Here is a 14,355-nt window from a genome sequence, read left to right on the forward strand (position 1 = left end):
CTCACTATAAGTTTTTCCTCACTAAAATATAGTTTCAAGTATATTCAAGATGTATTCTCCTAAAAAATATTTTTCTAATGATTTATGAAATTGAATATTTTAGTCTTTTTAATTCCTATGATTATCATTATCATGGGAAATGGTGTTTGATTGTGTTTAAAACCCAAGTTTGGTGCTTAAAGTTTTCTTCCTTCTCCCCACGAGTGACTACGGCAAATAGGGTTTCCCTGCCTCCCGCTGACGTCGCTGCCAATTTGCCAGCCTCATGTGGTCTTAGGGCCATGGAGGCGCGGTGGATCTAAGCCCTTCCCTGTGGAAGGGCTCCTACTTTGTTTAATGGGTTTTTTTTCAAAATTTGTTTAGGGCTTGTGTCATATTCAAAAAAGCGAAGCGGTGACGTCTTGCTAAAGATAGAATAAAGTTCTTCCCGTCCAACCCACATCTCAGCGGTGCAACTAGAAACATAGTCCAAGTGTTCACATAACCTTACATGCATTGGTTGAGGCATCGTATAAGTCTTGGCTTAAAAGACTTGCCCTTCTACCCATTGGTTGAGACATATGGTCCAAGTCTTTGATTAAGTCATGTCATTTCATCCTCAACATATACGTACCCTGTCTGATATTAAGACTTGCCCTTCAATCTATGGGTTGATACATACTCCCTTCATTTTCTTTATCTAAGATGTATTATTTTTAGCACGGTGACCAAGACGCATAACTATGGATTATTTAGTACAAAATTACCTTTGTGGTAAGGAAGAGACACACGCAATTGGGAGAGATAGTTTTCTTTTCTTTCTCTACAAGAAGAGATACTTTCCTTTTCTGAAGGGCCAAGATCGGAGTTACTAGGAATTAGAACAAATTCACCTGACATTATGGAATTATATATATAAAGAAACAAATACTCCTTATATAGTGGAACGGAGGGAGTATAGTTCAAGTCTTTGATTAAGCCTTGTCCTTCTATCCATTTGTCATCAGGACATAGTACAGTCCAAATATTTGATTAAGCCTTCCTTTTCCATGCATTAGCTGAGACATATAGTCCAAGTCTTTGGTTAAGTTTTGTCCTCCCATCCCTATGAGGACAGAACCTCGAGGCAAGGTTAAGTCCATGACACTTCATCTCCAGCAGCAGTAGCCTCTCATCTGTCCTCGCGATGTACACGATGTATAAGGTTTGAATCTCAACTAGGAAAAAAAATCCAGACAATGGATCACAAAACTTAAGGATTTTTAGACAGTTTTCTCTAAAACTCAGTGCGGGCGTCTATAATTCTATATCCAAAAACACATTATGTGCGAACCAACATGTGATTAGATGGTTAGAGGGACTGTGCTATCCTCAGTCTACCATAGTTCAAATCCTGGTGCTCGCATTTATTTTAGAATTTTCGGCAATGCACATTTAGTGGGAGGAGACGTTCCCGTTGAACCACAGCAAAGGGCAGCACGCCGCAGAGCGACGGACGTACTCCTTTTGCATACTAGTTCATCTCATCAATCATGGATCACTGGAACCTTACTACATCAGGGTCTTTCACAGTAGACTCTATGTACCGTGCACTCATGCAATCTGAGGTACCAACGAGTAATAATAAGAAAATTTGGAAGTCTAAAATTTCACTAAAAGTGAAAATCTTCAAGTGGTATCTCCGTAGGGGAGTTGTGTTAACCAAAGACAACCTCGCACGGCGAAACTGACGAGGGAGTAAGAAGTGTTCTTTTTGTACTCATGACGAGACAATCAAACACCTCTTTTTCCAATGCAAGTTTGCACGTTCTACGTGGTCAGTCATTCAAATAGCATCAAATTTGTACCCACCCACAAGTGTTGCCAATATTTTTGGTCATTGGTTGGACGGTATTACAAATAGGTTCAAAACGCTAATAAGGGTGGGAGTGTATGCCTTAATTTGGTCGCTTTGGCTATGTAGAAATGATTTGGCTTTTAATGATAAAAATGCTTCTCCTCTACAGGTTATTTTCTGGTGTACGCACTCGCTACGTATGTGGTCTATGCTACAATGGCCGGAGTGCCAACCGCTGTTCATGATGGTGTGTACGCGATTGGAGCAGGTGGCTACGAAGGTTTTTTCCCAACATGGGTGGCAGCATAACCTACGGATCGATCCACCACCTTCTACGACATACGCAGAGTGTCGGTCTAAAGGACTCCACTGTTGTTGATTTGTCAATTTTTATTTCATTAATTTTTGTCAGACTTCTGGATTTGACTGTGTGCATCTTAGTTATGCAGAGGCCGGGTGTTACTCATAATGTTTTGTATCCGCTTATGCTACATTTTGAGATAATAAAGTCGCCCTTTATCGAAAAAAAGAAGAAGTTCCCCGCAGAAGAGAAGACGAGTTCGATCGATCTTCACCAAACCACCACATAAATAGAGGATATGTACTTTTGACGCCCAATTACACGAATCGATTCAAGTTACCAACCAAAAGCCCAAACTAGGCAGACGCCGGCGGCTCGGCCAGGCTAGTTGACGCAGGAGCCGCAGAGGCCGTAGCCGCCGCTGCAGTTGGGCCTGGTGCCGTCGCAGAGGCGCTCGGCGCCGACAAAGACCTTGGTGTCCCGGCTGCCCCGACGGCCCTTCCTCCTCGTCCCGCCGCCGTCACAGGTGAAGATGATCCACGACATGACGGACAGCCACAGTATGATGGCGTAGTAGAGCGCCTCCCTGCCGTCCCTCGCGCCCAGGAACTCCACCGGCGCCAAAGCCATTTGGTCGATCGACCTCCGACGGTTCAGCCTGAACTTGCTTGCTGTGCTGGCTGTCAGGGTGGACGACACGGTCCGGTCCGGTCCCGCGGTCCGGCTCGTGGCCCGCTCGGCTCGGGCCGGCTCGGTCCTGACCCGCTGAAAAAATCGGCCGGTCCGAGCTTAGGAATCCAGCCCGACAAAACTTCGGTCCGGTCCGGGCTTTAACCGAGCCGACCGAGCGGACCGAAGAACGTGGCGAGGGCATGGCGAGAGCGTGGCCGGGGCATGGCGGGCGCGTGGTGGGGCGTGGCGGGGGCGTGGCGGGGGCGTGGCGGGGGTGTGGCGGCCCAGGCACGGCGGGGGCTGAAGAAAATGTCGCCGTTCATGTCCGCCGCCGCGGGGGCCGTCGTCAGCACGGCCCCTGGACTCGCTGGCCCCGGGAAATATGTCCACTAGATGCGCCTCACTCGAATCTATCGTATGCATCAACGAACACGACGTGGGAGGTCCTGCATCGCCGCATCGGGCATCGTCTTTTTCATCTCCGTCCATCGGCTGTCGTGCCAAATTCGTCGCCGATGAGCTCGCTCTGGTGATCTTGGCTCCTCTATCTCCCTCTGAAACTTCCAAAGCTGCCTGACATCTTCACGACGAGCCCCGCTGCCTCCAGCGCCCTCCCCGCGTCGCCATGCTCCAGCGCGTGCTCTGGCGTGAACTCTGGCCGGTCCAAACGAGCCGCTCGGTCCGGCTCGGGCTTCGTCCCTGCCGGTCCGGTCCCTGGAAATAGGACCGTGACCCTGCTCGGTCCGGTCCGGTCCGGACCGCCGACGGCCGGTCCAAAGGATGGCTCGGTCAGGGACCGGATCGGCCCGGACCGTGTCCCCCCTGAGCTGGCTGAGTGTGGAATGTGCGTGTCAATGGTGGCGCCGGCTTTATAGCCCCGTTGTCCGGTGGGGTTCGGGTAGAGCTAGCAAGGTGACATGACGTTCAGCCGCCACGGACGGAAAGGAACCGGTCCAGTTTTTCGTGCGGGACTAATCATTTTTCTTCGAGAGAGGGTGCGGGACTAATCAATGCTACTCCACTACATTTGTACAGTACTATATCGAGCGTGCGATTGCTGGCCAGGTCAAGCCCCGTGACGCTCCCTCCAGACGCCCCGATTTTCCAGTCTCTCAGTCGCGTCTCCATCTTCTGGTGTCCCTGCCCACCCTATTTTTTTAACCAAAATGATCCAGATATATTATCAAAGTTCATCAAAAAAAACAAAGCACTACATCAAGATTCCGAGATCACCGAACGACCACTAGTGCCGCCAAAACAAGGCGCCGGTGCGCCGCTGTCGTCGATCCCCTATCGGAGCAGGTTTGACCTTGTCGATGATAGCCGAGAAGTCTTCGTGCACGTGTCCCTAAGGACCAGTGTCCTGGAGCCTTAGTCGTCGTCGTCGTTGAACACTTGAGTAGATCTGAAGTATCTACCACCAAATCTCGCCATAGGACGAGAAACCATAACCTCACTTGCCCCAAGGAGACGGAAAGAATCTACGTCGGAGCTCCATCGACTACATCCGGATGGACGAACTCGAGAATCGTGGCCCAGAAGACAAACTCGAAAAAGAAGCGTTGCCATCCGTCTGAGCGCCACACCTGCGAGGACTAAAAAACTCTAACATAAACTACTAACCGGAGTGGAGGCACCGAGATTCCCCTCTCCACCACCGGTCGTCGGAGCAGCATGCAGAAAGGAGGTGGATCACATCACAGATAATTTTCACAAGTGCAATGTCTGTATGGTGCTAGATAGTTTCCTCCTGCCCACCCTTGGTGGTGGTGGGAGGCCAGGTGACAATGGCGAGTTCAAGTACAAGCATGCAAGATGCGAACAAGGAGAAGGAGCAAGTGGAAGAGATGCGATCTAACTGATAAAGAAAAGGTGAAGCTGGTGATTGATGATGAAGTCAATGAGTCCGAGGAGCAACTCTGGGCATTGCTAGGCAAAGTGTTGTACCATAAAATTGTGCATGTTAACACAATTGCAGTGGCTCTTCGCGCTGCTTGGGGCAACCCAAAAGGTCTGAACTTTAGATCGATGGGTGACAATGTTTTTGTGGCAAGTTTTGAGAACAAGAGGGACATAGATCGGATCTGGGATGGCGGCCCATGGTCTTTGGGAAATCATTGTGTGGTTTTGGAGATCTTCAACATTCGCTCGTGATCGTCAGAGTAGAAATTTGATCGCCTGGAAATTTGGTCTTGAGTGGTTAATCTCCCCTTTAATCTGTTATGCCCTACATGGCCTAGTAAGATTGTTGACATGGTTAGGGACGTGGTGCATTTGGATGCGGCGCGTGGTTATGCATGGAATTCCTGTTCGCGGACTCTGTGTGTGGATCAGTGTGAAAGAACCACTCATGCGATGGGTGCAAATTGAATCAGCAAAAACAAAAGGGGTGGACTTGTTTGATATTCAGTACGAAAACCTTTTGTACATCTGTTTTCGTGCAGTTTGCCGGGTCATGCTGAACTGATGTGTCCCACCGCAGCGGGGGGAGATGAATATAATCGGCCACCCACTTAGTTTCACACCGCGGAAAATTAATTTGGATAAGAACCATACCGATCAGGGTAGTGGTCAGCAGAAGGGAGCTTTGATGATATTGGACCAGGAAACGTTTAATAAGAAGCGTCAGAGTGAAGAGAATGCCTCCACTGAGTCGGTGAACAGTTTGATAGATTCACAATCTCGTGAGGCTAGAAGGGCCCGCTTTGGTCTTGGTCTAAAACGAACATCAAAGGGAAAAGAGCACGTGATTTGATCTCGAGGCTTGGCTTTGAGGGGTGTTACTCGATGAGTAGCGACGGATTGAGCGGGGGGTTTAGCCCTGTTTTGGTCGAAGGAGTTGATGTCACATTGACAAGTTATTCAGACTAGCACATTGACGTTAAGGTGAAGAACATTGGAGGTGATACATAAGTTTGGTGCTTCACTGGTTTCTATGTGAAGTCTAGGAGAAGCGAGGGGGCAGCTAATTGGGAATTGAGTCGGTGGCTTAAGACCCAGAGTGATTTACCATGGTTATGTAGTGGCGATTTTAATGAGATTCTAGACAATTTTGAATATTTTGGATCTCATGTCGCCCTGACTGGCAAATGGAGGGGTTTTGTTAATAATAAAAACCTAAGAGTGGCAAAAGTAAAATGTCAAAATCTGGCATAAGGAAAATTGGCATAATCTAGAGTGGTAAAAACAAAAAATTCCCTTTGTTCATTGTTTGCTAGTTGTGAAGCTGCGGAGGCTAGTAAAAGACGAAGGTCCAAAGCAACACCTTTTTATGTATTCCCTCCGTTTCTTTTTAGTCCGCATATAAGGTTTGGTTAAAGTCAAGCTTTGTAGAGTTTGACTAACTTTATATTAAAAAATATAAACATTCACAATATAAAATCAATATTATCAGATGCATCATGAAACGTATTTTCATATTATATAGTTTTAGCATTGTAGATGTTCATATTTTTTTATATAAATTTGGTCAAACTTTGTATAGTTTGACTTTGGCCAAATCTTATATGCGGAGTAAAAAGAAACGGAGGGAGTATGAAGAAGCTTGGCAGCTAGAGGAATCGTAGGATATGGTTGTCCTCGAGGGCTGGCGTCGAGGTACGCGAGAGCAAGGTTTGTTGGGGCTGGAAGTTCACCTTACGGACTGGAAGAGCAAGAAGTTTGGAGATGTAAAATGAAAAATCAAGGAAGTAGGCAAGGAGTACGGGAAAAGAGGGCAGACTCGCTGTTCCTGGGGCCGTCTCTTTGTGAGCGTGAGTTGTCTAGACAACGCTCAACGGTGGATTGGTTGCGGGCGGGTGACAGGAACACCAGCTTCTTTCACGCGCGTGCTGCAGATAGGAAGGCGCAGAGTCGATTTACGTGTCTGTGAGCTTCAGATGGTATGTGTGTGAGCAGAAAGATGAAATCCAAGTGCAGACACAGAACTTTATATTTGATCTTTATATTGTACTGCTCAGGCTCATATACGAAGGTTGATGCGGTAATGCATCATGTGCCACACAAAGTTACTGGAGTGACAAAGGCTTTGTTAGGATGGGACCATCGAAGGCTCTAGGACCAGATGGTTTCAATGCGGGTTTTTACCAGAAACAGTGGGATCAGATAAAAAGTGATGTCATTATAGTTGTGCCCGCGCTTCCTAGCTCCGCTTGTTGATGTACTGTAATCAGATGTTAATCTCTTAATAAAGCTCCCATAGTTGGATGCAATTTTTTTTTCGTTGTCTATAAATCCATGGTTGCTTTTCATGACCGTTTCAAAACCAAAAAAATAGCGCTTGCTATGATACAAGAACATGTATAACATTTCAGTCGCAGAAGAACATTTACAAGTTTTTTGGTGAATACACAAGGTTGCGTATCATTTCATTGATAGAATGGAGAGAAAGTACAGAGTGCAGCCCTAGTAGTCGTGCGCGCTACGGCGACCACTAGAGTGCGGGAGGAGCAGAGACGGGGAGGGTGCTCAGCCTCGCAAACAAGTTGTTTATGTTACAGGAATGATGGTTGCAAGCCTTTTGGCCCCAGCACGAGCCCACAAACGAGCTTCATCTTTGATTGTGCAGGCTAGATCATTGTTGGATGGTTGGGCGTTGTCGAAGACGCTTCGTTTCGGTGTTTCCAGATGGACCAGGCGGTGAGGATGATGAGGGAGTTCATCCCTTTGCGAATGTGCGCCGAAGCCGAGCCGTTGGTTGCGGACCACCAGGAGAAGAATCCATCAGTCGAGCTTGGGATGGCCACAGGAAGCCGGCACCAAGACAAATCTCGTGCCAAGTTATCTTGGAGAACACGCATCGTGCGAGAAGGTGATCAAGGGTTTCCAACTCCTGGCTGCAGAGTTTGCAGAGGGGATCATGCGGCAGGCCATGGCGTGCGCGGCGCTCGGCAGTCCAGCAGCGGTCCATGAATGCTAGCCAAAGAAAGAATTTGGCCTTGGTCGGAGCCCATGCTCGCCAAATGAGGCGCCAGTGCGGCGCAGTAGTTGATCCACGGAACATGGCCAGGTAGGCGGAGTTTGCTGAGTACCTTCCATTCTCTGTCCACCTCCAGGTGAGCTTATCAGGCTCGGTAGAGAGCTGGATGCGCCGCCAAAGATCGACATACTCGACGGCAGCGACGGGGCACAAAGTTCCGTTGATGTCCCCAATCCAGATGGAGTTCTGCAGGGCGTCGCAGACAAGACGTTGGCGACGGTGACGGCGCGAGATGAGGGAGAGCAGGGATGGGGCGATCTCGGCAACGGAGGAGCCATCGATCCAATGATCTATCCAGAATCGGCATGTGGTTCCATCCCCATGGTCCAGATTGTAGAGGCACGAAAGAACTAACATGTCTCCTCGTCGACTGGCAGTTGTAAGTGGCTCCATGACCGCGCGGGGTCAGTGGCCTGTAGCCAGAGCCAGCGGCAGTGAAGGACGATGCCTGCGCGGTGGAGATCGCGCACCGCAAGGCCACCATACTCGAGTGGCCGGGAGAGCTTTGGCCAGCTGACGAAGCAGCATCCATGCTCGGCGTCCTTGCGGCCATGCCAGAGGAAGTTGCGCACAACTTTCGTGATCTTCTTGAGGATCGTGGGGTTTAGGGCCATGGCAAGGAGGATGTGCACCAGCATTGCAATGAGCACGTGGCGCACCAAGGCGAGCCGCTCAGAGCGCGAGAGTAGAGAGGATTTCCAAGTGGCGAGCTTCTTGGTTAGTCGATCAACCAGAGGGAGTAGCGCAGAGGTCGGGCACTTGCGGATGGTGAGCGGTAGGCCAAGGTAAGGGATGGGGAAGCCCTGGACAGCGCAGGCAAGCTCCGTGGCAATCACGATGTTGACCTCGGCCGTGCATCGGATTGTGGATGCCGAGCACTTGGAGAAGTTGGTGCACAGACCGGATGCGTCGCCAAACACGCGCAGGAGCTCGCGAATGGTGGCAAGCTCGACGGGGTCAGGGTGACAGAAGATGACGACATCGTCAGCGAATAGCGAGATGCTCGACACTGTGTGCCTCTCGGTAAGACGGCGCAGCACACCGGCAGACACGGCATGCTGGAAGAGGGAGTTCAGAGTGTCGATGACAATGGCAAAGAGCATGGGCGAGACCGGACCCCCCTGACGAAGCCCGCAGGCGTGGTCCACAGGAGGCCCTTGATTGCCATTAATCATGACACAAGTAGATGCAGTGGACGTGAGGATGGATACCCACTCACACCAACGCCGGCCAAAGCCGAGATGTGCCAGGACTTCGAGGAGGAAGGGCCAGGAGACCATATCGAAGGCCTTGGCAATGTCGAGCTTGAGGAGAACTCTCGGTGCTTTGGAGGTATGGAGGAATCAGGCCATCTATTGAACCAGCAAAAAGTTGTCATGCACGCACCGGCCAGCAATGAATGCGCTCTGGTTGGCAAAGACGATCTCCCCCATCCTCGGAGCGAGACGCAACAATAGCACTTTGCCAAACATCTTGGCAATGATGCGAATCAGACTGATGGGCCGGTAGTCCGAGAGCACGGTAGCATCTGGCTTCTTGGGCAGTAAAATCAGCAGGGCCTCATTTAGCTTGTGAAAACCCCTCCCATTCAAGGAGTAGAGCTTGTCAAAGGCCTCACAAATGTCAGCCTTGATGATGGGCCAACATGCCTGGAGGAACTCAGAGGTGAAGCCGTCTGGTCCAGGCGCCTTGCCTGTCGGCATCTTCTTGATGGCCTCCCAAACCTCCAGCTTGGAGAATGGGTTGTCGAGCTCAAGGAGGTCGAAGCTTCCATGGTTAATGTTGTCAAGGCTGATGGAGTGAGTACGCGCAGTAGCAGCCCCAAGGATGGACAAGAAGTGCTCATACACTGCCTGTGACATGGCAACAGCGTCGGTAATGGCTTCGCCGCGCACCCACAGGCTGAGGATGCGTTTCTTTTGACTTCTATGAGCGGCGTGCATCTTATGAAATGCGGAGTTAGTGGCGCCCTCCTTCAGCCATCTGAATCGAATGCGCTCACGCGTGAGGGATCGCTCAAGTGAGGCCAAACCAAGGTACTTGCGTTTTAGCTCGTGCCGGAGCCATGCTTCGGCGGGAGAGAGAGGCCGGTGATCCTATGCCACATCAAAGCGATAGATGAGCTCCCGAGCCGTGGCAAGTTGGAAGGAGATGTGTCCGATGGATCGGGAGCCGCAGCTATGTAGCTGGCGCGTGGTAGCTTTGAGGCGCGCAAATAATCACCGGAACGGATCAGCGTCGGGGGGGACGGAATGCCATGCCGCGTCCATAGTTTGCATGAAACCATTGAGCTTAACCCAGAAGTGCTCGAAGTGGAAGCGTTGTTTTCTAGGAGTGCAGAGGGAACAATCAACGACCAAGGGGTAGTGATCGGATGCCGCGGAGGCGAGGCAGCGCAGGAAGTGGTGAGGTTGATCCATCGCCCAGGAAGTAGTGCACAGGACGCGGTCGTTGTGGACGAGAGTGGGGCTCTGCTGCTCGTTAGACCATGTGTAGCGGCGACCATGCATGTATATGTCGCGCAAGGCGTGATCCGCAATGAAGCGCCAGAAACGATTGGTCGTTCGCTGGTTAATGCAGCCATTGTTCTTGTAGGCGGAGGCGGTGACCATGTTGAAGTCTCCCCCGAGCAGCCAGGGCCCGGCCATGGTGGCGCGGAGCTCATGGAGCTCACTGAGGAAAGCCATCTTGTCATCGTCGGCCTGAGGGCCATACAGGCCGGTGATCCACCAGGGGTGATTGCCTGATGGGGTGGAGATGACTGCGGAGACATGGTAGGTGCCAATGGAGGGGCTAGAGAGGTTGACGAGGTCGGGTCGCCACGCGAGAAGAATGCCACCCCTCGTTCCTGCGGCCGGCAGCCAGTAGAAGCCGGTGAAGAGGGAGCCGAGTGTCTCAAGGATGACCTCGGGCGCGACCAAATACAGCTTGGTCTCAGAGAGGCACACGATGGAAGGAGAGGCAGCAGAGATGATATTCCGGAATGCGGTATGCTTGGCACGGCAATTAAGCCCACGGACATTCCAGAATATGATTTTAAGGTTTTGATCCATAAGAAGGGGGGTACACGGTGGGACGGGGTGGGGAGAGAAATCAGATATCAACCAGCCTCTGTTGAGCCTGGGACGTGACGTCGAACAGTCCGGGTGGGACGTGCCATCCATAAAAATCTGCAAAAACCTGGACCACCACGGCGGTGAGAGGACGGTCAAAGAGGCGTGTGTACTTCTCGAGCACGGCCGCAGAAACGGGTGCGTCCTCCTCGAGGAGATCTAGACGGCGGAGAAGAACTCATTTTTCTTTTGTCTCAGATTCCAGGCCCTTGTCATGCATGGCAATATGTCCACTGCGCCTCGGCGTGAAGTTAGGAGGTAGCTGGCCCCGCTTGCGACGAGCGGGCGACGTCGGCAAGATGGGGTTCACGGAGGTCCGGAGGTCGTCGATGTAGTCTAGCACGTGCTGGGGCACGGGGCAAGAAGCCTGCCCGTTGGACGTGGCCGTGGGAAGCTGCATGGCGATCGGGGAATTGGCCGCACTGGCAATGACACTGTAACGCCCCGGATCTAATGCGCCAGGTGTTTTCCAGCTATTCGTTATCGTTGCCATGTCATTTGCTTGCGTGTTGCATTTTATCATGTCATCTCATTTTGCATATGTGTTCGTCTCATGCATCCGAGCATTTTCCCCGATGTCCATTTTGCGATCCGACACTCCTATGTCCTCCAGCGTCCCCCTTTTGTCTCTTATTGTGAGCGGGTGTTAAACGTTCTCGGAACGGACCGAGGTTTGCCATGCGGCCTTGGTACACCACCGGTAGACCGCCTGTCAAGTTTCGTGCCATTTGGAGTCCATTTGATACTCCAACGGTTAACCGGGATACCGTAAAAGCCTCTTTTGTGTGCATACCAACACCCCTCCAAAGTGGCCCAATAACCCATCCAAACCCCCTCCATGCTCTCGGTCATTCGATCACGATCGTGTGGGCGAAAACCGCACTCCATTTGGAGTCTCCTAGCTCCCTCTACCTATAAATATGTGCACCCCTCCTCTAATCCCGGGTCCAAACCCTAAAAATTCCCCTCCGCGCCGCCGGACACATCCGGGCGACGCCGGACAAAGTCGCCGCCGCCCCGCAGCCACTCCGCAACCGCCACATGGCGCCCGGCCGCCGGCCCGCCAGGCCCGAGTCGGGCCCCCGAGCCCAAGCGCCGTCGCCCCGCTCCTCCCGCGCGTCCGCCGCCCCGCGCCTCCAGCGCCCTCCGCCGCCCGCGCCTCCTCCCGTCGCCGGTCGTCGCCGCCGCTCGCCAGAGCGCTGCCCCGCGCCGCCCGAATCTCCTCGTCGCCGCCCCGCTTCACCGAACCCCGCGCCGCCCGTCTCCACTGTCGCGCGCGCTGCCGTCTCCAGATCCGGCGCCCTCGGGCCGGATCCGTCCCTCCCATCGTCGTCGCCGTCCTCCGTTCGCCGGAGCACCGGCCACGGTCGCTGCCGCCTCGCCCTGCCTCTTCCCCGATCCAGGAGAGATCGGGAGGAGGGAGACCTCCACGTGGGCCACGGCCCAGCCTCCCCTTCCCCTCCGGCCCAGCGGCCCGCTGGTGAGCCTCCCCGCCTAAGCCTCGCCTAGGCGTCGTCTAGTGATACTGCGCTCGGCTCTGTTTTTTTCACTAAGTCCTCGATTTCCTACATTCTGGTGCACACTTTGACATGCCATAATTTCATGTGTGCTACTACGTTTTGTGCGTGTAATATAGCAAAATGTTCGTTGTGAGATGTTTTACATTTCATTCCATTGTGACATGCTTGTTTGAGTCCATCGTGATGCCCTTATCATCGTTGCAAGAGTGCTATATGATGTTAACTGCTGTCTGTTAACAGAACTTGTTGTTTTGTCTTTTTCATTGCATTTTGTGTGTGCATCCTATGAGCTTGATGTCTACATCAGTTTTGAGCTATGTCATGCCATCTTCACTGTGGTGCAATCCATGTATTTTTGTATGTCTTGTAGTGAGTGCATCGAGCTCGTGAAGTAGGGTACTTGCTGTTGCTGTTTTGCTAGTCTGAATCTGCTATATCATGATGTTATGTAAATCTGCTGCTACAAGTCATTCTATGCATAATCTGGGGATATTCACTAAGGATGTTTTGTTTTACATGTCATGCTCTATCCATTAATGCCCCTGGTTGCATTTATAGCCTGCTGTAACTTGTTGTTATCGTGCCCAAAACTTGCTAAATAATGTTGCTGTCAGTCTGTTAACATTAAGTTCAGTTTTTCCATGAGCTTTGTTAGTGATCCATGCACCCTATGAACATGTATTCTTACTGTTGGTTGCCTTGCCATGCCATGTATTGCTCTGTGGTGAGTGGTTCAAGCTCACCAACATGCCTACTTATTGTTGTTCCTGCCATGTCTGAATCTGTCATATCATTTGCCATGTTTGCATGGATCCTACCATCTTTTCTGGTGATCTTTGCAATAAGTTCAGTAAGGGAGTTTTGTTCTTTGTTTTAGAACTAGCATTACATGCCTTGGTTTCCCATGATAGCTCCCTGTAACATGTTGTTTGATAGCTCTAAACATTGCAACCTGATGTTACTTCTGCTAAGCCTGAAACTGTTATTATTTGCAATCTTGCCATGTCCTTTTGAGCATGTTATAGTGTTTTCTGGAGATAGCTCAGTGTTCATGTTTTGTCATGCTTCACCTGTACTTCATGCCCATGTCTTTTGTTTTCACGTTGAGATGCTGTAGCATATTGTTTTGATGCTTGCTAGATGCCTAGTTGCTGTTTTGGACAACTTGTCCTTTAAACTTGTATAGTGTATGTGTTGAACCGTTGCTCCGTTTTGAGTGTGCTCTATATGAAACTTGCTTGATTTTGCATGAAGTTTCATATTATCATGTTTCATGCTTGTTTTGAGGTGTTTGATTGATGTTTGTATGTGTTTTGCATCAATGCCATGTTTAACTTGTTTTGCTCATATCTTCTAGGCCGTAGCTCCAAATTAAATGAACTTTATCTGTAACTTGACTAGAATCTCGTGTAGATCATCTTGATGCATCTAAACTTGCTATTTAACAACTTAAACATAAGGTTTATTCAGTTCTGGACCAATTTCTAAATTTGCATATGAGGACCTACCGGAATTGTTATATGTTGTTTCCGGCCTCATTTAAACTTGCTTTGATGTGTTGTTCTTGTTTGCATCATCTCTTGCCATGAGTAGCTCATATAGTCTTGTCTTGCATCATACTTGGTTGACCATCATGTCATGTATATGTGTGGTGTGTTTACCATGTTGTGTGCTTCTTCTTGATAGTTCCCGTTTCGTTGCGATCGTGAGGGTTCGTTCGTCTACGCTTGGTTCGGCTTCATCTGTTCGTCTTCTTCATGGACTCATTCTTCTTTCTAGCGGGATTTCAGGCAAGATGACCGTCACCTTGGATCTCATTACTATCACTGCTATGCTAGTTGCTTCGTTCTATTGCTATGCTGCGCTACCTATCCCTTGTTCTATCAAGCCTCCCAAATTGCCATGTCAGCCTCTAACCTTGTCACCCTTCCTAGCAAACCATTGCTTGGCCATGT

General features: G+C 50.4%; 1 protein-coding gene across 1 annotated transcript; it reads right to left on the reverse strand.

Moving 5' to 3' along the window:
- Positions 1-2,501: 2,501 nt before the first annotated feature.
- Positions 2,502-2,747, reverse strand: LOC123156908 (uncharacterized). Its single transcript, XM_044575101.1, has one exon. The coding sequence runs from the start codon at positions 2,745-2,747 to the stop codon at positions 2,502-2,504; it is 246 nt and encodes an 81-aa protein (XP_044431036.1).
- Between the last annotated feature and the right edge of the window lie 11,608 nt (positions 2,748-14,355).

This window comes from Triticum aestivum, chromosome 7B, assembly GCF_018294505.1.
Source record: "Triticum aestivum cultivar Chinese Spring chromosome 7B, IWGSC CS RefSeq v2.1, whole genome shotgun sequence".
NCBI lineage: Eukaryota > Viridiplantae > Streptophyta > Magnoliopsida > Poales > Poaceae > Triticum > Triticum aestivum.

Excerpts from the sequence above, each read along its gene's own strand:
- LOC123156908 (XM_044575101.1), bottom strand. The coding sequence starts at position 2,747 with ATGGCTTTGGCGCCGGTGGAGTTCCTGGGCGCGAGGGACGGCAGGGAG.